Here is a 26,508-nt window from a genome sequence, read left to right on the forward strand (position 1 = left end):
AGGTGAGGAGAGCTCCTATTGGAGTGCCACTCAGCTATTCCTAGGGCTAATTTGCTGGGCAGTGTGGGGGGTGGGGGTGAGCTTTGAATTCAGGTGCAGTGTGGGCTTCATGGTATTCAGGTGAGTGCCACAGTTGGGCCTTGGGCAATTGTTATGTGATAATAAACTTTCACAAATGCTGCATAAAAGTGCTAATAGATAGCTGTTACAATACAATAATATTCTTAAGCTGTTGTGTTTTGCTGAACGCTGCAACTTCTTGTCTGGTACCTGACAAGATCCTTCAGCTAAAGATACTGGATTGCGATGGGAACTAGAGTGATCCAGCATCTGAGTGGTTTGAGTTAATGCATATTGCTAATTGAATTTTAAATTTCTTCATAACAATACTGTCCTTTTTTAGGCCAACAGTTTCACAGTCTCCTCTGTCTCCGCCCCCTCTTGGCTTCACCGTTTCATCATTGGCAAGAAAGGGCAAAACCTGGCCAAAATCACCCAGCAAATGCCAAAGGTATGAGCACCTAGAAAGTGAATTCTCACCTATTGGTGCTGGAAGGCAGACTTGCAGTCTGAGGGACAAAGTCTGCAAAGAGTCTCATCTTGGTCTTCCTAGAAGGAATAGAGAAATTGAAACCTTGAAAGCCCTTGTGGCTTTTTACCACACTTTCGGGGCATTCTGAAACATGAGCCTGAGATTCCAAGTAACTTCTACACTTGTGAAATTGGGAGAAATTAAGTTGGCAGCAAGACAGAAAATCAGAAAGCAGATTCCACTTGTCACCATCTCCCATTTTAGATAGGATTAGCTTTTCAGAGACACTTGAATTTGTGGTGGTTGTGCTTTTGTGTTTATTTTATCTTAAATATATATATATATAGGGCCAAATAGCAGCTAAACACAGCCAGTGAAAAAACGTAGTGCTGCTAAAAATTTGCATATAATTTTCAACTAATGCCTAAGTTGTTTCCTGTAAATAACCTATTAATTAAATATTTGATGGGAAAATACAGTGTTGAAGCACCTTGTTCTGAACATTCACTAAAGAGCAGTTTTTAAAATTATACAGAATAAGAATATAAAAAACCCAAAAAGTTATAAAATACAGAGAAACAGAAATGTACTGATGAAGGCCTTCCATACAGTTTCTAAAAAGACGATTAGAGCAAGATACATTGAAATTAAATATTGATATACATACTGGAAAAAGTGGAGCACGGTTTAGTCGAAGTATATTTTACTGAATCAACCATATTATTTTATTATGTGCAGATTTAAGCTGTGTGAATCATCATGGACATAAGAAATAAAGCCATACATCCCATATCACAAAAATTGTTTTGCTTTGTCCGCTTCCAACTCCTAATTTGTATGTAAGCTTTTCTAAAAAGGCTATATCCCACACTTCATTATACCACAATAAAAGATTGGCACCTACTAGGTTTTTCTGGTTATAATGGCTCTGACCAGCTGTTAGTGTGTGATACCATCTGAAAAAGAGGGTAGCTCATGCCTAAGGTTTAGGCAAGTAGATGCTTGTTGAGTGAGGCTGGGGAGGGAATTCCACCAATGGAGCGCCACCTCAAAGAAAGCTTAGTTCTACTAGGCAACTGTCTTTCAGCCAAAGCTTCAATTGGCTAGAATAAGGCTTCAGCACATGTTTTTAACCATGAAGTAGTTCCCTAGATCCTACCCCTCCTTCCCATCTTTAGAAAACACAAGTTCAAGGGGTTTCTTGCAGCATCTTTGCTTGCAGGCAAAAGCCACATTGCCACATTCATTTCCCTGCCATTACATGGATCCCTCTTCAGTAGTTTCATGCTGATGCTGAATTTTCTCCCTTACTGGAAGGTTCACATCGAATTCACTGAAGGAGAAGATAGAATCACTCTGGAGGGACCCACTGAAGATGTCAACATGGCTCAAGAACAAATTGAGAACATGGTCAAGGATCTGGTGAGTTAAGAAGCCCTAGTTTGACTTTGTGTGGCCATCTTATCAAAATGGAAGGTACAGATGCAAGCCATCACTAAAAACCATCAAGCCTCATATTGTGTCCTCCTACTTAGATTAAATATGCAACTTATATTCCATAGCAAAGCAAGTGCACTGAGTTCAGTGGAGTTGACATCTGGTATGTGTGCTTAGGACTGCAGTTCTGGAGACAAAAGGAGGCTGTTGATTTTTTTCAATGGAATGGCCATAAAGGGAACAAAGAGCTGTGTTAGAAACATAATCTGGGTCAAGTGATGGTGAAACTGCTGAGTGTCCCCAAGCTGTGTGCTCTTTGCTCAGGCTTGAGCTACTTTCCTCAACAGAACATCTGGATCTAATAGTGGCTAGTTATCTATTGTGTCATGGCTGATGTTGCTGTCCTGTTTCTGTTCTTTGTTCCTCGGCTAGAGGAGTATGTGTTTGTTCCTGATTCTGGGTAACTGTGGCGTGCTCTTTGCAGATTAACCGGATGGATTATACTGAAATCAATATTGACCATAAATTCCACAGACATCTCATTGGAAAGAGTGGAGCCAACAGTGAGTTAAATGCTTGTTCGGTGTCTCCCTGTATGTGTAATATGCATTGCTGTTGTCCCTGTTAGAGATAACCTACAATCTCATCTCTCTGGGTCTCTAGCCGTACTTCCGGGTCTCTAGGACTGAGGTGTTCTGGAGAACTAATAATGTGCTCTCTGCAAAAATGGGGAGGTCCTTCTTGAGAAACTTCCTTAGTTTGTTTCTGGTTAGAATAGATAACAGAAAATGTGGGGGGGGGGGGATCTTGGGGAAATAACCTCTGTATGCCTCATCCCACTCAATTCCTAATTATTCTTTTGAACACAGTTTCCAATGGGAAGATATGTGTCTCTTTCTTAAAACATCGTGTTGACTAAGCATTGAAATCCCGCTCCCCCCTCTACTAGTTTGTCCTCTGTGAATAGGTCAGTGTCTCCTACAGCGCAAGTAATCCTTAAAGGAGAAAGCCTCTTGTTCTGAAACTCTGAAGCCTTGATTGCAGAGCATATGCAGTGGACGAGTGTTCTTAGCAGAATCTTTTTGATTTGCAGTCAACAGGATTAAGGATCAGTACAAAGTGTCTGTGCGAATCCCTCCAGACAATGAGAAGAGCAACCTCATCAGAATTGAAGGAGACCCTCAGGGAGTTCAAGAGGCCAAGAGAGAGCTGCTGGAACTTGCATCGCGTATGGTGAGCCATGGAGAACTGGACTGTGTCCAGGAGAGAAGTGTTAACTACTAGCGAGGCTTCCTGCCAAACTTTCCCACACACCAGGGAAGCGATTCTGTTTTATCTCTCTACCTGGGTGGTGCGTCATTGTGGTGACGTTTGTGGGTTTGTCAAACTTTGCAGCTTGACTGGTTGGTAGATCTGCCTGTTGTGCAAGTGTGAATGAAATACAGCATGTGTTTCAAACATGGGGACTTTTAATCATGGAGATTCCCGCCCCATTTTTCCTCCCCAGGAAAATGAACGCACAAAGGACCTGATCATTGACCAGAAATTCCATAGAACTATCATTGGGCAGAAGGGTGAACGGATTCGGGATACCCGGGATAAATTTCCAGAGGTAACAAAAGTCTTTGAAACACACACACACACGACAGAGAGACAGATTAAAATGTATTTTTATATTGACTTGATTACAGGCATCTCCCCGCTTGCACGTGATCAGCATGCATGTGACCGCTGACACTCGCACCATTTTCAGTGCCCAAAGGGTGTGGGGCGAGGCGGTCTTGCGCACGTCCTGCTGATGCATGCGGTGACCAGGAATGGAACCCCCATGCAATTGGGGGTTGCATAGTGCTCTTAAATGGGGCCCCTAGTGGCTTCCTATTCACACTCCGCAGCAACTCTAATGTCCTAGACCATTCACTTGGCCCCAATATTTCTTTATTTAAAATTTAAAAAGGCATCAGGTTGGCAGAATCATTGCCTATTTGGTACATCCTGTCCGTGTTTTTTTTTCTCCCTCAAAATAGTTTCAACTGTTCGTAGGAGGCTCCTTCTTTCATGCTTTTCTGACACATCCCTCTCCTCATAAATGTAAAACAGCCTTTCATTGAAGTCAAGACAACACTGTCTCTTTCAGCTTACATAGCGGGAAGGAGATACCCAAAACTTTACGTTTGACTTTCTTCAGTAATGTTTTATTCTGGATTATTTTAATTGATGTTTTAATGTACTGTAAACCGCTTTGAGATTTTTTTCTTTAAAATATAAAGCGGTATAGAAATGAAATCAATAATATATATATAATTTAGAAAATCAAAGCTCTGTCTTTGGTTCAAAGCATACTGGGTCTCACCTGAAGTCGTCCAAAGTAAAGCAGCCTCCTATCCCGGTTCTTCCTTCCTTCCTTCCTTTCTTAATTTCTGTGCCTCTTAAGAAATAATGTTTGGAGGTGCTGTTTTAGACACATACAAAAAAGGGTGGCTGTGGGTGTTAGCCAACTATTGCAGCAGAGTGGGGGTTTTATTTTACTGTTCCTTCTCTTTTATCTACTTCTCACTCATATTACATTGTGCTAATTCACCTATAGCAAGATGATAACATATAGCAATAACTAGTATAGGGCCATGTCTTGGAGCACAGAGGAAAACTCTGAGTTTTGAATTCCACAGTATGGAAATAACCTCCTGGGACTCAGCAACCTGTTTAACATTATCTTGGATTAACTATTTCTTGCAGGTTATTATCAACTTCCCAGATCCTTCACACAAGAGTGACATTGTCCAACTTAGAGGACCCAAGAATGAGGTGGAAAAATGCACAAAGTACATGCAGAAGATGGTGGCAGATCTGGTAGGTGATCCTCTCTGCCTCTGCTTTCGGTTTGGTTTGCAAATACAGGGGCTTTGTTAGTGCTAAGCATTCTACTAAATCAAGCATGGGGAACCAGCGGTATATACGCCTCAATGAGATCCAGCAGGGTTATTCCTTTGGCTCATGAGGCCATTTCCTGCAAGCCACACTTACCTGTGCATCAGCTGGTGTAATTTAGGACATGGAGTGTGAGTCAGGAAAAGACACAGCTCCCTGCCAGAAGTGGGGTTTGCTGGCACTGTGAGTCAGAGGATTGACAATGCTTTCAAACCTCTGCCACTTTTCCTTTGTGGCTTGATTTCAAACCACGTGGGCAAAGGAAGACTTCACCAGAGAAATGAGTAAAACATAGGCAAAGTCACATTTGCTCATACAACTTTGTGTCTATTCTTTGTTCCATTCATCCATGCTTCCTTTCTTGTAAGGTTGAAAACAGCTACTCCATTTCAGTTCCCATCTTCAAACAATTCCACAAGAACATCATTGGGAAAGGAGGTGCAAATATCAAAAAGGTGAGACTTCCTTCATTCTTCCTTGTTATCCTTGTAGTTTGTTACTTCTCAGTATTTCTGATACCTCCTGTTAGATATTTGGCCCAGGAGGCAGCCATGTCCGTTCCTTTAACTTTCTTTTGTCATTGCTATAGATCCGTGAGGAATGCAGCACCAAGATTGATCTCCCAGCAGAGAACAGCAATTCGGAGACAATTATCATTACAGGGAAAAGAGCCAACTGTGAAGCTGCTCGCAATCGGATTCTCTCCATCCAAAAGGAGTTGGTAAGACAAACAGCCCTTTCAGCATAACAGCTATTACCATTTTCAGTAAAAAAAAGTTGCATGCAGATTGATTCAGTTTCCTTAGAGAAACCACAACTTTCTTGGGCAACGTCTTGGTTTTCTTGGGGGCATGTGTGTTAGTTTTCCTTTTGGCTTTATCAGACATCATTCACCAAATATTCCAGGTGAACTGCCATCCAGAAATCAAAAGATCTTGGTTGCCCCTCAACTGTTCCTGATAAAAGCCACATAATCAAAAGGTCACAATGCTGGGAAGATGTTTGGGCTTGTATTACAGTAACCCTCAAGTGGAAAGGGATTCTGAAGTAAATTCCAGAAGTCAAATTTGAAGAGGTAGCAGTTCTGAGAAATAATCACACTGTTTATTTGCAAGAGAGACTTTGTGGTGGTGGCTTTGTGGGAGGTTTCTGTCAGTTTCTGATTTAGAGTTGCTCTTAAGTCCTTGAATCACAGCAGTTTAGATTCTGTGGAAGCTTTTTCTCAAGGGATTCCCCTCCCCATTTAGTACGGTGTGTGCTACAGCTAAAAACAACAGCCCACTGAACACTATATACTATGGAAACCCTTGTTGACTGACCATAAAATAAATATGTTTATATAGTACATCTTCTACAGTAAACATGTAGAATGAACATAGAGCCAGAAATTCTTCCATTCTGAAGTATATCTGAAACATATTGCTTTGGCACAAGGATGGGGGACCTATAGCCCTCTGATGCTGCTGTTTGACTACAAGTCCCATTGACTACAAGTCCCATTGGTCCCAACCAGCATAACCAAAGGTGATGAGGGATGGTTAAAGTTGTAGTCTAATGACATTTGGAGGCATTTTCACGATGTCCTCTTGCCAGCTTTCCCCCTGCTACTGGATCAGAAATATTTTAACTTTAAATAGAAACCTCTGAGGCGAAAAGAATTGCCATGTCATATCTGCCCTCTCATCGCTGGCATGTAGAAATTGACCAGATTTTGTGGCTAGCTCTTTAGGTCTTTGTTTGAAAGCAGCAGAGGTATGTTTTAAGTGATGTGCTGTTGACGTTTCAGTTATTCTCTCCACTTCCCTTCTGCCGAGAAAAGAGAAACCTAAACAGGTTGTTGTTCTGTGTGCATTTAATATGCAATGAATTGGGGACCTCTGTAAAAAAGAGAAGAAAGGGCAGGATTTTTCAACTTACATCCATCTGATCTGAGGTTTAATATGACGGTATCTCTGAATAACAGCTATTCCTTTTGCTGTGAGGAGGACACTCCCCTAGAACTCCGTGTTGAAGCACACAGGCGTGCTTCTGTAGGGGTAGTGCTGCCTGATGCAGTCAGTGACTGTCATTTGCTGACACATCCAGCTGGTTCCTGGCATGTGTCCCAGATTCCCTCTGTCAGTCTTAGTTTTGAATAAGAAATAATGGGGGTGGGGGGACTTCCTGAGAACATAGTTGGGGAGAGGGAATTCTTTTTGCCTTCCTACAATTTCTCTGCATGAGGGAAGAGGGGGGAAAGCCTAAATACCTCTTCTTTTCTGTCCGTGCCTCTCCCTGCCCCCTTGTTGTTGCCCCAGGCTAACATTGCAGAGGTGGAGGTCTCCATCCCTTCCAAGCTGCACAACTCGCTCATTGGTGCCAAAGGTCGTTTCATCCGCTCCATCATGGAGGAATGCGGTGGGGTTCACATCCACTTCCCCATAGAAGGCTCCGGCAGCGATACAGTCACCATCAGGGGCCCTGCCCAGGACGTTGAAAAGGCCAAGAAACAGCTCCTACAACTGGCAGAAGAGAAGGTAGGAACCGTGGATGTGGAAAAATAGGTGCTGCCGGCACAGTTCCTATGGATAAGCTCTGAATTTGTGGTCACAAGGAAATCACTGCGGCAAAAATTTACATATTCCCACTTGGGGATTAACTACTAATAGGAAATAAAGTTGGCAGTTGCTAGCCTATTATGCCAAACTCTGCTTCCATTTTGTGGCTGGCTGTGCCCCATACCGTCATATTTTGACTGATGGACCTTAGAAATTTTCAGCTCTCTCAAGTGATCCCTGGGGATAGAAAGTTTGAGAACTCCTGGTCTCTTCTAACTAGAATTAGTGCTCCAGGGTCTCAGGCATAGGTCTTGCCTGGACCTGCTACCTAAAGGCAATTTAACTATGGACTCCAAGATCAGACATGCAGTACATTTACTCTGCCACTAAAATATGGCTGCTCCCGAAATTTATTCCCTTCCTGCTAATAGTTAATCCAACAGGGTTGCTAAAGGTGATTGAGAATTTATTGTACGTCACTGTGCTATGAAAAAGTTCTCCCTCGCTCGCTTTGTCTGGTGTTTGGAGCAGGGGATCATTGCTTTAATAATTGCAGCTGACTATATTTATACTTGAAAGGGGGGGCAACTTGAGCTGCTCCTTCCTTCTGTTGGAGACTCAGCCTGGTACGAAAGAATATGCAGCTTGTCTGGAATTTTGGCTTCTCTTGGAGCCTTCAGAGCAACTTCCTGGAACTTTACAGGCCCAGGCTTCATCCTGAGCTACTCAGAACTGACTCTCTCTGTTTACTAACTAAATAAACACCCTTTACGTGCAAGTTCTTAGGTGCTGCTTTGAAAACAGCATGTCCTAAATCTGCAGAACAGGTGGAATCTGCCTACGCTGCATTTAATGGCAGGGCGTTTGGCCCTGTCAGGTTACTTAACAGCAAGCTGCTGTTGAGCTCCTCTGTCTAGCTGTAATGTCTCACTCCATTTGTCTGCAGCCCGGAGGCTGGTCTCTCCACTAGAGGCAAATTCAGAGCCAATGCAGAATCTCAAAGCACTTTCTTTGGCATACTTTCCTGGTTTCTAGCAGACAAATCATTTCATTTGTCTTTTACTACATATGCAGCTCTCAGTTCGTTCTTCGGTGCAGTTGAAGGTAGCCCTCGTAGCAACTCTCAGGGGTGGTTAAGAGTTGAGAGAAAGTGTCTTGTCCAAGGTCACAGTGAGTGTCAGGGATTAAGCAGAGATTTGAACAGAAGTCTTCTCTGGTTCTACTCTCCTCTGTACCGCCCTTTGAGGTGGAAGAGCGCTGAAATACTTTCTTTGCATGCAAAAGATTCCTGGCATCTCCCAGATAGGGCAAGAAAGGGCTCGTTTCTGAAACCTTGGAGAGCCACTGCCACACACAGTAAATGATACGGAGCTAGGTAGACTAATGGTCTAACTCTACATCAAACAGCTTCCCATGTTTTATCATCTAACTTTAGAAAAAGTATTCATTGTACATATACTTAGGGCATGATCCTCTCTAACGTGAGCACCCGCTGCACATGCATAGAGGGGATTGCTTATAGAGCCATTGGGATATTTCCTGTCACAAGCAAAGTAGCTATATGCAAACTTATTCAATTTAGCATGATTTGTACAGATAATTTGTACTGCAGTGTTTGTCTGTTTAAGTATACAGGGCAGGATTCACCTAACAAACCACGTCAGCAGAAACCCTGTGCAAAGGTGCTTCCCACCCATGTCCTCCCCCAACTGAATTTGGCTCTGGGGGTGTCATGAAAAACCCCAGAGCAGTGCAGAGACCGACCATCTGTGCAAGCTAATATGCTTGTGACAGATGGAACGTTTGTAATAGTGCAACTCTGAAACCTGCCAACAGAGTTCTGCTTCTGTATATGAACATTACTTAACTCCTACCTTTCATGCCTTGAAAAGGGCTTTTAACCTGATTTATTCCGAGCATCTGGATCTCAAAGCTGTTAACCTCCACAGATTTTTCGGTAGGACTGTCATATTAGTTTTCTCCAGTAGAAATGGCAACAAGAATGTAAAGAAATACCTCCAAATCCTGATGCGTTTATTTTTGTTTATTCCTGCTGTTTAGCAAACAAAGAGTTATACTGTGGACTTGCGTGCCAAACCGGAGTACCACAAGTTCCTGATTGGCAAAGGAGGCGGTAACATTCGCAAGGTGCGTGATAATACTGGTGCCCGGATTATCTTCCCCACCTCGGAGGACAAAGATCAGGAGCTGATTACTATCATGGGAACAGAGGAAGCTGTCAAAGAGGCCCAGAAGGAGCTGGAAGTGCTCATCAAGAACCTGGTGAGGAAAAGGATCTTTTCATTTGTCAATATGAAGGGATAACCTTTTGATGTTGACATATGGACTTAAGGCCCTGGAGAATTTTCAGGCAGTGATGATGCCTTGTGTGTTTCAGGACAATGTGATTGAAGATTCCATGACAGTGGACCCTAAGCATCACCGGCACTTTGTCATCCGGAAAGGGCAGGTGCTACGGACCATTGCAGAGGAGTATGGGGGTGTGATGGTCAGCTTTCCACGCCCTGGCACACAGAGTGACAAGGTCACCCTTAAAGGCGCAAAGGACTGTGTGGAAGCGGCAAAGAAGCGCATCTTGGAGATCATTGATGACTTGGTGAGTGTCCATGCTAGAGGAGCCTCTCTTCCCCATGGTCACTTTTTTCTAGTCTAGGTGTTTTTGTTTCTATTTTGGTCTAGCATTTATTAAAAAAAACAAAAACTGGGTGTATCATAAACTGTCATAACACCTGAGAAACTTGCCTCTTTAGATTCTAAGCTTTAGGTAAGAATTCTTAATTACTAATTATAGCCTTCTAATTGCAGCCAAAGTAAAGAAAGGGTTTGCTGGAACAGTCTGACCGTGACGTGCAGGAACCTGTTCTTTGTGATTTAATTTCTTATAACCCTGGCATGTATTTCCTAGCAGTCATACTTTTCTTCCATTATTGCACACATTATAGTCAACAAACAAACAATTCATAAATGCAGTACAGCATGCAATCTGATCCTGGCAGATTGAATACATAACCAAAAACCCCATAGAACTTTGCTGTCCTAAGGACAGAGATGAGATTGTCAAGGAAAACAGAGACATTCCAAAAGGAACATTTGGCAGTATTGGAAGGCAGAAGGACACTGTGAGAAGTTGATAAAAATCACAGTTATAAAAATGGTATAACACACAAATCTTCTGAAAATATTGAGCAGGATTCACCTCATCAGCAGGAGGGTGTCCTTTTGCCCATAGGGCTGGGCCCCCTGAGATTGGCTCTGGTGGGGTCAGGTCATACCCTAAAACAGCACACACAGGAAGTGAGAGATCATCTCACCCAGTAGAGTTTAAAACTGATGTGAGTTACTTTGGGAGGCAATCATTATCTGGAAAGTGGGATAAAAATAGGAACAAATTCTTTTCTCCTCCCCCTAGGAAGCCCAGGTGACAATAGAATGCACCATTCTTCAGAAGTATCACCGCTCTATTATGGGCCCCAAAGGTTCCAGGATCCAGCAGATCACCCGCGACCATGGTGTTCAGATCAAATTCCCAGACCGGGAGGAGAACGTGGGTACGAGATCTTACAAGCCTGCCAGTAAAAGCAGGCACCCGCAGGGGGTGGGGTGGGGTGGGGAGCAACACAAAAGTGCCTCATATCTTCTGAGATGCTTTCAGAGCTGTGAAAATCTGTAATTGTGCTTTAGAAGTGAAATGGCTATTTTTCATAGGGTTTTTTTTTTTTTAAGCAACGCAATTTCCTTAAACCCAGATGTGTTGCCTTGGGAGTCGGCTGAATGTGGCCTCCATTTACTACAGACTTGTCTTAAGGGCAGCATACTTTCAGAGTTGGTTAATCGTCTTCCAAAAGCCAAGGTAGAAGGGAAAACATGGCAAACTCTTAATGATTCTGTGCCTCTCCAAATAAGGCTATCCCACCACACATTGAGAACTGACAATTTAGGTGGGTAATTCTTTGTAGTTCATTTATGAGCAGTAGGCCACATCCAAGATGTCAGCCAGTCAGACATCACTACTGGGAAACCAAAGAAACTTGGTGTGGAAGTTGGCTCTTGCATTTTTAACAGAGGATAATGATAAGTGGCACTTCAGACATGGCTTTTCTATGATCTACCTAGGCCAGGAATTTTACAGTGAGAACAATCCATACCCCTGGGTGCCCTGGAGATAACAAGCCGGCAACTTCAGGCTAACCAGTTGAAAATGTAGTCACTCTTCTCACCTCTGTGATCATAGCTCCCACTGCAGAGTCGCCAGCCCAGGAGAATGGCAAAGAGGGTGGAGAAGGGAAGGAGAACAAAGAAACAGATCCTGGCTCCCCAAAGAAATGTGATACTATCATAATCTCTGGTCGTCGAGAGAAGTGTGAGGCAGCAAAAGAAGCCCTGCAGGTAAGATTATTTGTTGGCTGCTATGCCCTGAAAAAATACATCTTTGCTTACTAGGTGCTGTAAAATGGCCCAGCCATATTTTGCTCATAAGGATCTTTTAATTGTACATGGCTCCAGGGACTATTAAATAATTTCCACTGAAGAAGCAGGATGTTGGCCTGAGTGGAAAAGGTAAATAATTGACCTCTTGAGGTGATTATCTGTGGGACATTTTATGCAGCACTCACACTCAATATCTTGAATATTATTTTACTCTATGGCTTTGGTTTGACAGCTTCATGTGTTGCTGGGGTGAGAGTTTGTTTGGTGGGTTCTGGACAAGTACTTGTTGACAAAGTGATTCTTTTGCTTATAAGTTCTGCAGCTGGTGTAATTTCAGCCTTTCCTCTTCAGGCACTGGTTCCAGTTACCATTGAAGTAGAAGTACCTTTTGACCTTCATCGTTTCATCATTGGTCAGAAGGGCGTTGGAATCAGGAAAATGATGGACGAGTTTGAGGTGAGCAGGCTCTCTGTAGACTCCTTCCATTTTTGGACTTTGGAGAACAGATAGGCCAAAATATGAATACCACTCTTACTGATTATCCTAATGTTGAAACAATCTTAAGACCACTGAAGAGGTCAAGCACAATTTTTCCTCCATGTGCTTGCACATGCACCTGAGATGTACAATAACATATTTCCTGTTGTTCATTGTAGTGTTTATTGTGCTACAAGGAACTAAAGTAGCCTGTATAAACCCAGCAATGATACATTAAGAGTGGGTTTTTTTTGGGGGGGTTGCAATTTTAAGTACTTGAGAATTCCAGTTCTTTGAAGAAATATTGATTGTGAAGGTTATGGGTGGCTGCAAAGATGCTCCTATACAACAACTGCCCACTCCTGACATAATGATAGCTGCCTGGAATTTTTTGTAGGTGAACATCCAAGTCCCTGCCCCAGAGCTTCAGTCTGACATCATCTCTATCAGTGGGCTTGCTGCTAACCTGGACCGTGCCAAGGCCAGACTTCTTGAGAGGGTGAAGGAGCTGCAAGCTGAGCAAGAGGATCGGGTATGTGTTGTGCCGGAACCATTGTGATTTGTCAGTCTCTCCCAGCTGCCTTGTCATATTAAAAACAATTAAAAGATCTATATTTTAGTCCTGCTTTATTTAAGAGTGGTGCTGTGGGAAGAGACTGTGGGATCTTGTCAGCAGCCTTAAGCAGGATGAGTTAATGCAGACAATGCTTTAATGCCTAATGTTGGAGGGTGAGGAGTGTGGCTCTCTGTAGTTCTGGGTTAGTACGTATTCCTGCCATGCAGTCACTGTTGCTGTCTTAGCACTGCCTCAATTGGCAGAACTTGCAGTTGAGGCTTAGACTGAAGTCCCAGACCATGTACGAAAACAGCATTTCTGAATCATGAAATTTTGAGTCTGGTTGCAAGGAAAAGCTTGGTGTGGGCATGAAGAGATGGTATGAAGCAAAACAAAGGAGGAAAGGTGAGCCAAGGGCTTTAATAATTTGGAGCATGAGAATTAGGAGTAATAAGATTTAAATCTATGGGTCGTGGGTAGCGCTGTGGTCTAAACCACAGAGCCCTAGGACTTGCTGATCAGAAGGTTGGCGGTTTGAATCCCTGCAATGGGGTGAGCTCCTGTTACTCAGTCCCAGCTCCTGCCAACCTAACAGTTCAAAAGCAAGTCAAGTGCAAGTAGATAATAGGTACCTCTCTGGCGGGAAGGTAAACGGCGTTTCTGTGCGCTGCTCTGGTTCGCCAGAAGCAGCTTAGTGATGCTGGCCACATGACCCAGAAGCTGTACGCCGGCTTCCTTGGCCAATAAAGCGAGATGAGTGCACAATCCCAGAGTCATTCGCGACTGGACATAACGGTCAGGGGTACCTTTACCTTTTAAGATTTAAATCTAAGAGGTTTATATCACATCGCTGCCACCTAGAAGAGAGTGGAAGGCTAAGGCAAAAGTATTCTCCCAATATGGGAGAGACAACAGGAGGCAGGGATGCTCTGTGGGCTTGTAAGATAATACTTCTTATGAAGACCAGTGTTTACAATGCAAGGTGCAAGTTTTTTGTGATTCAGGTCCAATGTTCCAATACATTTTCTAAAAATTAAAACCATGTGAGCAAGGGCTTGATATTAAGGCATTATCAGCTCTAGGTGATGGGAGTTAAACATATTTTTTACTATCGTATGAGGACTCCTCTGTTATGTAGCTAAATCTGACATTTACCAAAGTTGGATACAAATAATTCACCTAATTAGAGGCAGCAGCTGTGCAGATCCTTAAAAACATCCCTCTTGATCATTCTAGGCTTTGCGAAATTTTAAGCTGACTGTTGCTGTGGAGCCCAGATACCACCCTAAAATCATTGGCAGGAAAGGGGCTGTGATCACTCAAATCCGCACAGAGCATGATGTCACTATACAGTTTCCAGATAAGGATGATGAATCTCAGGTGAGGAACTCTGGGAGAGAGGCTGGTGGGGGGGAGGCTGTTTACCCACATCCACAGAATGGAGGGGGCTTTCCTTTGAGCAGAGCTCCAGTGAGCACCGTCTGCTCAATTCCATCATGGCCTCTTTGGCGGCCTTGTCGGGCTATTGGCCCTTGCGTGCCACAGAGACCTGTGCTATGTGCTGCTGTCTTTAGGGGCCTGGGACTAACTCTTCAAACTTCCGCCTCAGTCCCAGGATCAGATCACCATCACTGGTTATGAGAAGAATACTGAATCTGCCCGAGATGCCATCATGAAGATTGTTGGTGAATTGGAGCAGATGGTATCTGAGGACATCACTCTGGACCATCGTGTTCACGCCCGCATTATCGGAGCGCGGGGGAAAGCCATCCGCAAGATCATGGATGAGTTCAAGGTATGTAAAGGGCACATGGTATCTGATAGACCGATGGTGTCATCTGTGACAACAGAGGTGTTTATTTTTGCTGAATGTAATGAATGCATTCAAGAACCCTGGCACTTGGTTGGTTGTGCAGTGAGATTATGAGCACGAGCCTTGGTTGTTGAACGCCTTGGACATTTTGGCTCCTGAACACTGCAAACCCAGAAGTGAGTGTTCTGGTTTGTGAACTATTTTTGGAAGCCGAACGTCCGACAGGGCTTCCGCGGCTTCCGATTGGCTGCAGGAATTCCCTGCAGCCAATCAGAAGCCACACTTTGCTTTCCGAACATTTTGGAAGTCGAACGGACTTCCGGAACAGATTCCGTTCGACTTCCAATGTACAACTGTAGTGAGAAAATAACTTAGTGGCTGCCCAGACATGCACCCTTGCTTTTAGTAGGAACTGTAGATGGTCTTCAAACACCTTTAAGAGCATGTCAGGAAAAAATGCTGATGATTCAACTGAATTGCACAAGACAGGGCTTCCACTCAGTCACTGCACAGAAACAAAATCTGTACAACTGTGAAAATATGACTACGACTTGATTTATATGCCAGGGATAGGGAATAGGGAATATATGCCAGGGATAGGAAACAGTTCCCATCGTCCCTGATTGTCCCATGCAGGCTGGGTGTGATGGGAGTTGTAGTTCAACAACATCTTGAAGACTACAGATTCTCCCATCACTATTATATGGGGACCTAAACAAATTAAGCCAGGCCTCTCAATATTCTGGTATTGTCTTCATCACTCTGCTTTCTCTAGCCTTTTAGTGTATGGCATGCAGGGAAATGAGACAATTAAAGACCTATTTTCTCTTAATTTGTTAGCTGATCTGAAATCTTTGTCATTCCAGGTGGACATCCGCTTCCCCCAGAGTGGAGCTGCTGATCCAAATTGTGTGACTGTGACTGGACTCCCTGAGAATGTGGAGGAAGCCATTGATCATATCCTGAACCTGGAGGAGGAATATGTGAGTGTCAGAGTTCTTAAATCCAGGTAGTTTTTAGTACTTGAGAGAAGCCAGTATGTAGACCTTCCAAACTTCTCGGCTTGCTTCTTATGTATACACCCCATGTGGGTGATATCAAGAAAACACTGCTCCTTTTGCAGTGTGTGTGTGTGTGTGTAATACACATGAATTTGTGCTGCGATAAACATCTCTAACTTGGACCACACTTGTTTGTATGGTGTTGCAGCTGGCAGATGTGGTGGACAATGAGGCAATGCAAGTCTACATGAAACCACCTGCTCATGGGGAAGCTAAGGCTGCATCAAAGGGATTTGTCGTGAGAGATGCCCCCTGGACACCAGGAAACACCGAGAAGGTAGGTGCTGCTTCCTCGATAGTTACTTTTTGTAAAAGGATGGCCAGGACTTCGGCTGGAGAGATGAGTCCTCATTATAAAGTTAAGAGTCAATCCTCTTATTAGTGTGAAGAGTGAAAAAAAGGAGGAAAAAGGGAAAATGGAGTGGTGCGAGAGACTCTGGCACCACTTTTGTTGTCATAATGTTCGTATCCGGTTAGGGGGCCAGCACACAGGTGCAAAATGGACTATGGAAGTTGATACACACCTGACCCCTGAAAAACGTAATGCGTATGCCCCTCTCTTCTGTCATCCTTTCTTTTTATTATCCTTTTCCCTCTCTTCCCAATACCTGCCCTCCAACAGTGTCTGTTTCCCCCTAGCAGCCAGGAATTTTTGCACTACAACCTGAGACGCTAGGCCAGATACATCTTACCTAGCCAATTACTCCTCCCAGCGCCACTCATAAAAATACTGTAAATTGCCAATGGGTTATGAACACTGGTGTGGATTATTGCAACCTCCACCATCTTCCTTCTGCATCATACTACTGTAGAACTCTATTCTATATCCTCATTCCCTGCAGGCAGGGTAGCTGCCACGGAAAAAGGGGTGCAGGGCAGTTGGGCCTGATGCTGTCACATGATGGCAGTGAGACCAAGCCAGCTTTAGCCTGGAGAGTTCTCTCTCTCCAGTCCAAACCCTCCACCCAGCCCATTTGAAGGGAGGTTTGTATTGCTCTGCCCCTCATTCTTGAGTGTGCAGCTGGGTTTTTTTAAAGGCTCATCTTGGAAGAGGCTGTTTTACTATTGTTGGAAAAATCTTCCCTCAAGCTGTCTGTAGTAGCAGTGGATGAGACACTACCTTCACAGCTTATCATTCTTGGTGCATTTTCGGGGCTGGTAGTGATCTGTAGAGAAGTTAAGTTCCTCTTCATATACAGTCAGTGATGTTGTTTAATGCAGCAATAGCACTTGTACTAGTTATGGTTTTGGCTTTTGTTTCCTTACAGGCCCCTGACATGACCAGTTCTGAAGATTTTCCAAGTTTTGGAGCTCAGGTGGCCCCCAAAACTCTACCTTGGGGTCCTAAGCGGTAATAGCGTGGAAGCAGCAATCTTGTCCAGCCACCTGCCACAAGGTTTCCTTTCTGAATTCTGATCTAGTGGCTGGATCCAGTGCAGATTGCCCATGGGGGTCTCTTAATGAAACTAGAGTGCTACCCCTTTTGAGGTTCTCTGTTGTCCCTGCGCTTAGGCCTCACTATGCTTCAGTTTGACTCTTTCCTTTCTCCTTGCCCTGGAAGAAACTTTCCACGTAGATTCCAACCTAAAACACATACATTATTTTTTTTTTGCCTTTCAACTTTTCACTCATGTTGGCCATGGTGTAGTAACCAAACCTCCCAGGTACACCTTGCAAAAAGCACTCTAGGCTCCATTAGGAGATCTCCTCACTGCAGCTAGGAATCTACTTCCTGTCTCTCAACCTCAGGAAATGCATTTCCTCAACTTTCTACAAAGCCAAAATATTTGATCTTTTCCCCTCCTGCCCTGTTTCTCCAAGGCCTTACCTTTGTAGAGTGCAATCAACTTTTCCCTTTCAACTGCCAAACAAAAAACAAAACACGCACCCATCTAATACTGCTATGGGAGAGGAAATTGGCCAGAATGGATAGGTGGAGGTTCAGCCTGGAGATACGGCCCCAGGAAGCACTAAGAGGGGCATAACCCTTGCTGTGTTAGTCTGCATCGCTGAGTGTACCAAAATTCTCCCCTTGTTGGTGTGAGTATTGAATCGCGGCTCATCACCAGTGTTTGGACACGTACACTCTTTTTTGTTCTCCCTTCCCAGCAGTAGTATGGCTGAGTGGAACCAGAAAACTGACAGTATTATTGGGTCTAACAAAACTTGGTTCAACCAAAAGTGCCATGGTAGCATGTCACAGAAGGTGGTGAGCTATTAGTGTGGTGTTAGAGGGTACATTACTCTTTCTCCCTCCCCAGGCTTGATAGTGATGGCATTTAAATACCAGGGTTCAGAGTGTGTCTTTTTTGCTTTTTACTATTGCCTTCTTTCTACCTCAAGCCGGAATGACAGTGGCCTGCTTCTTCAGTCAAACCCCTCTTGCTTCCTGTTATCATGACTGTTGTTCCTCTGTGAGCAGAGGGATCTGTGTGTGGCTTCAGCCTGGCTACATGCCATCAAACATCCCCTCCTACTAAGATGGTCTTAACCACCGTCACATAATTTGGCCTGTAGTCTTGTGACAAAAAGTTAGGCCTTGGGGAGGGAGGAAGGTAAGGAGTGGCTCTCACTTAAATTGAAGAAGCTGGATTGCAGTTCAGTCTTAAATCAAGCCTCTCTTGGAGGGGAGGAGAGAATACCTACATTCAGCAAAGGCCTTTCTGTAGTCTGGCAGCAAATGTTTTTGTCCTTTTGTCATGTCCCTCATACAACAGTAGTTTCTGCATTCTAGCTGCTGCCATAAACCGATACAAGGCTGCTTGTATTAAAGCTGCTCTTCCAGCCATTACATGGTATATATATATATCTTTTCTGCCTAAGGTGCTGGTGCCAGGGCTGGTCTGGTGCCAACTCTGCTCTCTGCCTACTGCCTCCCTTCCCCTCCAAAGAGCTTTTCTGAGCCATTAGCTAAGAACCGAACCCCAGGATTGCTTATGCCCCCGTTAATACATACTGGGAAAAGGTCTGCAAGGCTCTTGTCTTTCTTGACCGCTAGCCCAATGGGAAGGAAAGCCTCTTTCTTTCAGTAAACCTAGCTGAAGGGAGGAGAGATTTGTTTCTCTATGCTAATTCCACTTGGGGCAGGACAAGCCCTCTTACTATCTGAGCAGGAGACAAACAGGGTAGTAGTGTTTTAATGTATTGCCAGTAGTATACCTGGTGTCTGAATGTCAGTCACATCACTTGCACATGTGTTTTTAGGCTTCAACTGCCATTGAGCATGGCCCCCCAACCCAGCCATTTGTTCAAACTGTTGAGAGTACTCTACCCCCTCTGTCCCATGTAGTCTGCAGCAGATGCTCTGCGGAGGTGTGCTCCATGTCCTCTTAATGTCTTCCATATTATGTTTCCATGGCAATGATCCCTTGGCCTTAACTTTGGAATTTGGAGATTATATGCAAAACATGTATAAAGGCTCATGAGTATGGATGACACTGGAATTTTATAAATTCTAAAAAAATAAAATAAAACCTGAAACAGCTTTTGAGTGGTTGTCTTTATTTTCTGTATACTTTAGTGTGTTTTTATGAAGTCACTAATTCAAAATTTCTACCAGCCTTCCTAATGAAATACTGAACAGCTGCTAACTCTTAACCTTTCACAATTAATTCCAAACAATTGTAAAAGAACTTGCACTTTTTAGCTGTTCATACTGAATGTTGGACAGATTCTGTCCATTTGCTGTCAGCAGGGGTACTGTTTAATCATGATTGCAATCACTAGTATTTGGCATATGCCACATTGCAGCTTCCAGCTAAAGCAGATTCAAACTGATGTGCAGAAAATACTCAGTCTTGTTTTGCTTGTGTGAGAGGAAGAGGGGAGCAGGCAGCTTGTGAAGCTCAGTACAAGCTCTCAAATGGTTGCCTTCTCAAGCAGTAATCTTCTGTTAAGCTGGCCACTGCATACTAAGCAAAGTGCACAGCTACTCTCCAATAATCTGCCCTTAGCTCATCAGAGCAGCTCTCACTCTTATAAGCCATTCAAGTGATGCAGCTTCTTCCCTCTTTGGAAGATTCATTGTCACTAAGCAGTACTTCTTCACAAGTTAAAAAGCAGCCCTCCCTCTTTGTAAACAGGAATGTAGGACTCCTCTGTGCTCACTGCTAGATTATAACTCTATAATTATCAGTAGAAGTCACTTCTTGGGCGTGAGGACATGGAAGGCCTGACAAAGCTGTTCAGTTAGGCAAATGATTGCAGAGCTGATGAGTGAGTTGGTTAGATTAATCCATTGTCCATATATATCTTGTCCTTTGCCAAGTTAACACTTCTCAAAGTCCTTAAAGCAGCAGCTGGATCGATCAAATTCCTGAAGCCTTTAAAAGCTCCAAGTCTCCTTCTACAGTACAGCACTTGTGCAGAGAAGTGTCACTTTTTGTCAAATTCTTCTAGGCTGCTCACCTCCCCACCCCTTGCTCTTCCAGAAGCTTGGCAACTTGGCCTGGATCAAAACCAGAATGTCTTTCAGCATCGTGAGCCTACTATGGTGCTTTCTCTGCCAGAGGGGTTGGATTTCTCACATCTATCACTTCGGTGAGGGCCTGTCACAAGAGAAATCAACAGTCAACAGGGTAGAGAAGCATTGTTTACCTGGCTTCCCAACGTGGAGGTCGCTGGTGATAACTAACAGGCAAGACAATGATGGTGAGGTCAACACATTGTAGGTGGAATGACAGATTGGCCCTACAGTGACTTCTGTGATGGGAAGCCAGGTAAGCGATGCCAGTGCACTGACAGCTGCTATACCACCTAAAGATACATAGCTGTGTCAGTTCTACACAGCTTACATTTCAATTTGCTTATTACCCAAACCTCAATATTGCCACCCTTGAGATACGGTAAAGTAATTGGAGCATGCAGTTTAAGCAAAGAGCTCACTCAACCGTAACACCCCAGCAGTAAAGTTGCTTCAAAAAAGTAAGCCCAAAATTCCTAATACCTTGAAGTCAACACACCTGAGACCAAGAGAGTTGAAACTTGGCTTGTTCTTAGAAAAATTCTATGGAGTTGTCCATAGATTGTTGCCACAATATGCTTTGAATGATAGCAGAGGGGCCGTATGTGGGATCAAAGGGTGAGCTAACCTCCAGAATCTTACTTTGCTTTGTCAAATGACACATACTAGGAAAAATATATGACCTTCCCCTAAAAGGCATGTGTCAGAAAGATTGGTGTTGACATACAGGCTGGAACTTAACGCAAACAGCAGCTGAAATTGCCAGTTCTTGATACCAGCTTCCAAAAATAAGGTACACCCCCCACAACAGATAGACTGGTGTCACTAGTTATCTAATACAAGAAAATTACTATGCTATTATTTTAACACAGTCTTCCAAACTTGGGTCCCCAGCTGTTGTTGGACTATAACCCCCACCATCCCTAGCTAGCAGGACCAGTGGCCAGGGATGATGAAAATTGTAGTTCAAAAACAGCTGGAAACCTAAGTTTGGGAAACACTGTTACTGTGGGTTTGTATCTAATGAACTTGTCCAATTAGTGCAAGGACTTCTGCTTGTGCAACAGAACTTACTTGCCCCGCCAAAAAATCTGCTTTGGGGGGTTGGGGGAACCCCCAAACACGCAAGGAATGGAGTAGGGCAATTCTGTTGTGCAAGCAGAAGGACAAGTTCACCAGATACAACTCTAATATAGTATCAAGGTAAAAGTAGGTTATTTGGGGAGGAATGTAGGTAGGGTAGAGGGGTTACTCTTGTGTGTTTGATCACTTTTGTTCCCCCATCATGGTTCACAGTGTGGGCACAGAGACTTAAGATTCCCTGACAAAGACCAATGGACGTGTACTCATGTGCCAGACAGGAAACAAAGGTTATATTTACCCTCATAAGCTGCAAGGCTGCTTACTGAGAAAGGGAGGGAAATTGACATCCTATATTTCTGACAGCAAGTGAACCTTGCTGCTTTACCTAGTCCTGTAAAAGGAAACCTCTTCCAGGAGACAAAGAAGGGGATTCACCACAGGAACAGTGTGACTCAGTTTTGGTTAAGGTTTATGGCATTAAGCACTTTAGATGGTCTTTGGAAGAGAAAATCCAAGTACCGATTCAAAATAATATTTAAAAATAAACGATTACCTTGTTCTCAGCCAGAGCCTCTTTAGCTAGATACTGCTCTCGCTTCACTTTGATCTCCACCACTTCTGGGATGTCGGGCACCATCATATCAATCAGACGTGCAATGAAGAAGACCACGTGCTGGGAAAAGGAGGCAAGAAAGCTGCAGATAGTCAGTGGCCCAATTTGCCAGAGTGGGAGCAAGCAAGTCAGGACCATGCAGCAGCAATCTGGCCCAGCTGTTCAGAACTAGATGGATGGGGAATCCTGCTGCATGTCTGACTCCAGTGTATGTCTCCTCCTTCCACCCTGCCAGTTATATGGAATTGCAGTGAAAATATGACTGGAGCCTATCTCACCAATTAAGGGGTGCTTTATCAAAGATGATAAGGGATCTCCTGTGTCCCAGAAAGCAGGACTAGTGCACATGTAGCTTTACTACAGTGGTCTTAAAATGTGACACCTTTATTACATCGAAACTAAATAGAAAAGTAGTTAGTGTTGTACTATGTACAGATCAGCACAGAGCAAGCTATCCATGGGATACAGATTGCTCTACTATACAAATTCCATTTCCCTTTGAATAAGCTGGGATAGAGGACTTCCACAAGCACCAAGAAGGTGCATTTGTAGATTATTTACAGAACAAGGCACATCCTGGTGGCACTATCAGTAGACTCTTGACCAGGATGTAGCAATGACCTCATCCAGTTGGAGCGATTTAACATCTTGCCTGGACCAGATATGCAGTAGCTGCTAAATTCTGCAGAAACGGCAGCTCCATCAAAGCCATCTCAGCACCGGTTCCTGAAATCATCATCATCACCTGCCTTTCCCCCCCAAACTGGGACTTAAGGCAGCTAAATAGCTTCTTTGCAACCACAGTTGGCTCCTTTTTTTTTTAAGGTCCTACACACTAACAACAGAGTTGCCTACGTGCCAATGTCTGAAATGAATTCAGAATGAGAGGATTATTTATTTATTACATTTATATCCTACCTTTCCTCCAAGGAACTCGAGGTGTAGTACATGACTCTATTCCACTCTGGTTTCACCTCAGATCGTATAAATCTTTCGCCTTTTATTCCCTCCCCATTTTATATTCATAACAATCGTATGAGAGAGGTTAGGTGAAGAGACAGGCTGACCCAAGATCACCTAGTGAGTTTCATGGCTGAGTGGGATTTGAACCTTGTCTCCGAGGCTCCAGTCAACATATGACATCTTGTACTGTAGGACACTAGGGACGCGGGTGGTGCTGTGGGTTAAACCACAGAGCCTAGGACTTGCCGATCAGAAGGTTGGCGGTTCGAATCCCTGCAACGGGGTGAGCTTCCGTTGCTCAGTCCCTGCTCCTGCCAACCTAGCAGTTTGAAAGCATGTCAAAGTGCAAGTAGATAAATAGGTACCGCTCTGGCAGGAAGGTAAACGGCGTTTCTGTGCACTGTTCTGGTTCACCAGAGGCGGCTTAGTCATGCTGGCCACATGACCTAGAAGCTGTATGCCGGCTCTCTCAGCCAATAAAGCGAGATGAGCGCCGCAACCCCAGAGTCGTCTGTGACTGGACCTAATGGTCAGGGGTCCCTTTACCTTTACCTTACTGTAGGACACTGGGTCTTTATAAACAAATAATGACATTAGGACTGCAAACAACAAGTGAGCTGGTGCAAAAAGTTATGTTTTGGGTCAGGGGCATATTCCAGTAACAATTTCATCTCCCCCAACCCCTTTCCTTCCACCACCATGTGATGTAATCCAAACAGGACTGCCCAAATATGGTAAGTGCTGTAATAGGTGGGTAGATGTGAATGGGACCTCTTGTTTGTAGAGCAGCATTTTGGGGACACTTGGAGGGAAACAAACCTCAAATACAATTATGAAGCCAAGGCGGATTGCCAGTAGATTCCAATAAGCTAGTGAATACCTGCCACTTTGTTCTCGATATGCTCTGTACCTGAGGAGATAGAGCTGTAAGTTAAAGAGGTATGCTGAGTAGCCCTGAAGTAGTCAGCATAGCAACCATACATTTGCAGGAAACAAACTAAATGTCTTGCTTCTCTCCATGCCTTCCTGTAAGCCACCACTAAATTCCCTTTAGTTAAACTAACAGAGACCTGAGTAGATTTTCTGCATTCAGATCCTGGTTGTCATTCTAAAGATTAATATTAAGTTGTCTGTCCACTTGGTTATAGCAAGGGGGGGGGGAGCCAAAAGATGCTTATTTTCAGGGCTGCAATTCCTATACATGCTTTTCTGGGAACAAGCCTGGTGGGAAGGAACATAGCTCAAGCAGAGCATATGCACTGCATGCAGAAAATCCTAGGTGCAGTCTCTGGCATCCATCTCTAAGTAGGACTGGGAATGTCCCCTGAAACCCTAGACTACTGCTGCAAAGTCACTGTGAACAATATTGAAGCCAATGGTCAGACTCTGCATAAGGCAGGGGTCACCAACACAGCACCTAGTCCTCCTAGAAAGAAAGTTATAAGACAAAATGTGTGGGTACCCTCTAAGCAATTTCTGTAGAGTGGTGTGGCTACCTTGTATGTTTTTCCTTGTACAGAGGTACCTCGGGTTACAGACGCTTCAGGTTACATACGCTTCAGGTTACAGGCTCCGCTAACCCAGAAATAGTACCTCGGGTTAAGAACTTTGCTTCAGGATGAGAACAGAAATTGTTCTCCGGCGGCGCGGTGGCAGTGGGAGGCCCCATTAGCTAAAGTGGTGTCTCAGGTTGAGAACAGTTTCAGGTTAAGAACAGACCTCCAGAACGAATTAAGTTCTTAACCCGAGGTACCACTGTACTGGGGTACTTGCCTCTGCGTCCTATACCATACTCACCATGGTAGCCATTTTGTGTTATGCTCCCCACTAATGGCAGCCATTTTGAAACTGATGGCCCCACCATTTTGTCAAAATTTGAAATATGCCCACTAGTTCAAAAGGGTTGGTGACCCCTGATATAAAGTAACTTCCTATGTTTCCCACAGAACATATAGAGACGTACTTCTGAGTAAACATGCTACACATCTCACTGTATTTGGTTTCTTGGTGAATATTATACCAGTTTTCCCACAAGGGATGGTTGCCATACCAGATGTTTATGACAGTATGTGGTATGTTATTCCATGTGCCGCGGTCCATGATTCTCCCCTCCAATTTTTTTAAAAATCCTGCACTATCTGATTTTCTGAGAAAACACTTTGTCCCAAAATAGGCAAGCTATTTTTCAAGAACCTGCCCTCTGTTTAATTTTTGAAGCAATGAACCTGTACAGTGTCCCCCATAAAGAAGACAGCTGAGACAGAAAAGTGGGAGATCCTACCTGCATGTGACATTGTGCTCCAGGACAAAAGATTTTGGGGCATAGGCCAGGGTGAAGTCAATGTAGCCTTGTAGATCGCTGGCATGAGTGTACTGGTAATATAGCCGAGGGAGGAAGTCAGAGGTGAAGGCAATCAGAAAGGCCTGGAACAAGATAGGCACAATAATAGTCTCTGTCTAAAGAACCATTTCGTTTCCAGGTGTTAAATGGAACACATCTACCCACTTTTCTGTCTTACTCCAACTTCTTTACACAACATGTGTATCAAGTTTCCGCAAAGTCATAGCAACCCAGGAAGCTGCCTTCTATTAAGTCAGACCGTTAAGTCAGCTCAGTATTGCTGCACGCAGGGAACCTTGACCCAGCGCTACTCACATTGCTAACGACTGCCAGGTGTGTGATGACTTCCAGGATAGGGAACCAGATGCCCATGCCTTGGGCCCGCTCAGCAACCGGCCGCCTGTATTCACAAACAAATTTGTGAGCATCCAAGCGAATTTCCACCCAGTTGTTGAGCAAGGCAAAGAGAGGTGCCAAGGGGCAGGCGGCCACAAAGATGGTAATGAAGCCAAACTGCAGGACTGAAGAGGAAAGAAAGAAGACATTATAAGGGAAGGCAAGCACAAAGAAATCCCATGCAGGAGATAATGTAGGTGAGCCCATACAAGAATTCTGTCCACAGGAACTTTGGATAGCATTTGCCAAGTTGTTCCTTTTCTTAGGAGGTTATGCACACACTCTTTTGACCTGAGTAAAGCTTTTGAGCCCATGTATTCTAATTGTCACTCCTCTAGGGCTACCAACTGGTGGGTGAGTGGAACAAGCACAAGTGCTCTTGAACCAGAACGGTTGACCTGAGAACATGGTATAGTCAAAGCGAGATACAGGACTCAGTGTGCCTCACGCACTTACACAGACTAAGCCCTCAACTGTCAGGGAATTGTCCTCAGTTGCTCATCTCCTTCCTTCCCAAATGATTCGTACCCATTTCCAGGTATTCGTTAAAGAGCCCTTCATAGGGCAGCAGTTCGTAATCACTCTCCCAGAGCTGCTTCGTGGAGCTTTCCTGGCCCTCATTCCTTTTAGAGTGAGACTTCCGCTTCTGCCACCATGATTTCAACTTCCTGTGGAGAGCAAGAAGACACAGTTAACATGTTCAGGTTTTGCCCTCTTATTGTTCAACAAGAGACGATCAATTAGTGGCTACATGTCTGCATCTAGGCCTAGACAGAGTTTTGATCTAGCCCCAGAATTGAAACTATAGGGTAGGAGTAACTAACGTTGCATCTTTCAGAAGCTGTTTGAGTACAACTACT

The 26,508-nt window shown here is 44.0% G+C and overlaps 2 protein-coding genes across 9 annotated transcripts in view; one reads left to right on the forward strand and one right to left on the reverse strand.

Moving 5' to 3' along the window:
- The window catches only part of HDLBP (high density lipoprotein binding protein), a 55,106-nt gene extending 35,834 nt beyond the window's left edge, over positions 1–19,272 (forward strand). For all 6 annotated transcript variants that reach the window (XM_083741781.1, XM_083741779.1, XM_083741783.1 and 3 more), the window contains exons 9-28: positions 404–511; positions 1,850–1,954; positions 2,454–2,532; positions 3,063–3,202; positions 3,477–3,581; positions 4,706–4,819; positions 5,266–5,352; positions 5,487–5,618; positions 7,195–7,413; positions 9,496–9,717; positions 9,833–10,051; positions 10,865–11,003; positions 11,687–11,841; positions 12,235–12,339; positions 12,758–12,892; positions 14,153–14,296; positions 14,526–14,711; positions 15,596–15,712; positions 15,939–16,067; positions 17,059–19,272. In XM_083741781.1, the coding sequence (XP_083597907.1) occupies positions 404–511; positions 1,850–1,954; positions 2,454–2,532; positions 3,063–3,202; positions 3,477–3,581; positions 4,706–4,819; positions 5,266–5,352; positions 5,487–5,618; positions 7,195–7,413; positions 9,496–9,717; positions 9,833–10,051; positions 10,865–11,003; positions 11,687–11,841; positions 12,235–12,339; positions 12,758–12,892; positions 14,153–14,296; positions 14,526–14,711; positions 15,596–15,712; positions 15,939–16,067; positions 17,059–17,145 (2,727 nt within the window). In that variant the 3' untranslated portion in view covers positions 17,146–19,272. The remainder of the gene's footprint in view (positions 1–403; positions 512–1,849; positions 1,955–2,453; positions 2,533–3,062; positions 3,203–3,476; positions 3,582–4,705; positions 4,820–5,265; positions 5,353–5,486; positions 5,619–7,194; positions 7,414–9,495; positions 9,718–9,832; positions 10,052–10,864; positions 11,004–11,686; positions 11,842–12,234; positions 12,340–12,757; positions 12,893–14,152; positions 14,297–14,525; positions 14,712–15,595; positions 15,713–15,938; positions 16,068–17,058) is intronic.
- Positions 19,273–19,274: 2 nt separating this feature from the next.
- The window catches only part of ANO7 (anoctamin 7), a 34,512-nt gene continuing 27,278 nt past the window's right edge, over positions 19,275–26,508 (reverse strand). Inside the window, exons 19-24 of one of the 3 annotated variants that reach the window (XR_014565072.1) lie at positions 26,177–26,316; positions 25,568–25,773; positions 25,193–25,335; positions 23,731–23,835; positions 21,889–22,008; positions 19,275–20,337 (exon numbers count right to left, since the gene is read on the reverse strand). Coding sequence is in view for 2 of the 3 variants with exons in the window: in XM_083741813.1 (XP_083597939.1) it covers positions 20,278–20,337; positions 21,889–22,008; positions 23,731–23,821; positions 25,193–25,335; positions 25,568–25,773; positions 26,177–26,316 (760 nt within the window). In the remaining variant the exon portion in view is untranslated. Of the gene's footprint in view, positions 20,338–21,888; positions 22,009–23,597; positions 23,836–25,192; positions 25,336–25,567; positions 25,774–26,176; positions 26,317–26,508 lie in introns of those variants that run through there. The other 2 variants (XM_083741813.1, XM_083741814.1) reach the window with 2 other exon arrangements.

The sequence above is a fragment of the Podarcis gaigeae genome (assembly GCF_964106915.1).
Source record: "Podarcis gaigeae genome assembly, chromosome: 5".
NCBI classification, from domain to species: Eukaryota; Metazoa; Chordata; class Lepidosauria; order Squamata; family Lacertidae; genus Podarcis; species Podarcis gaigeae.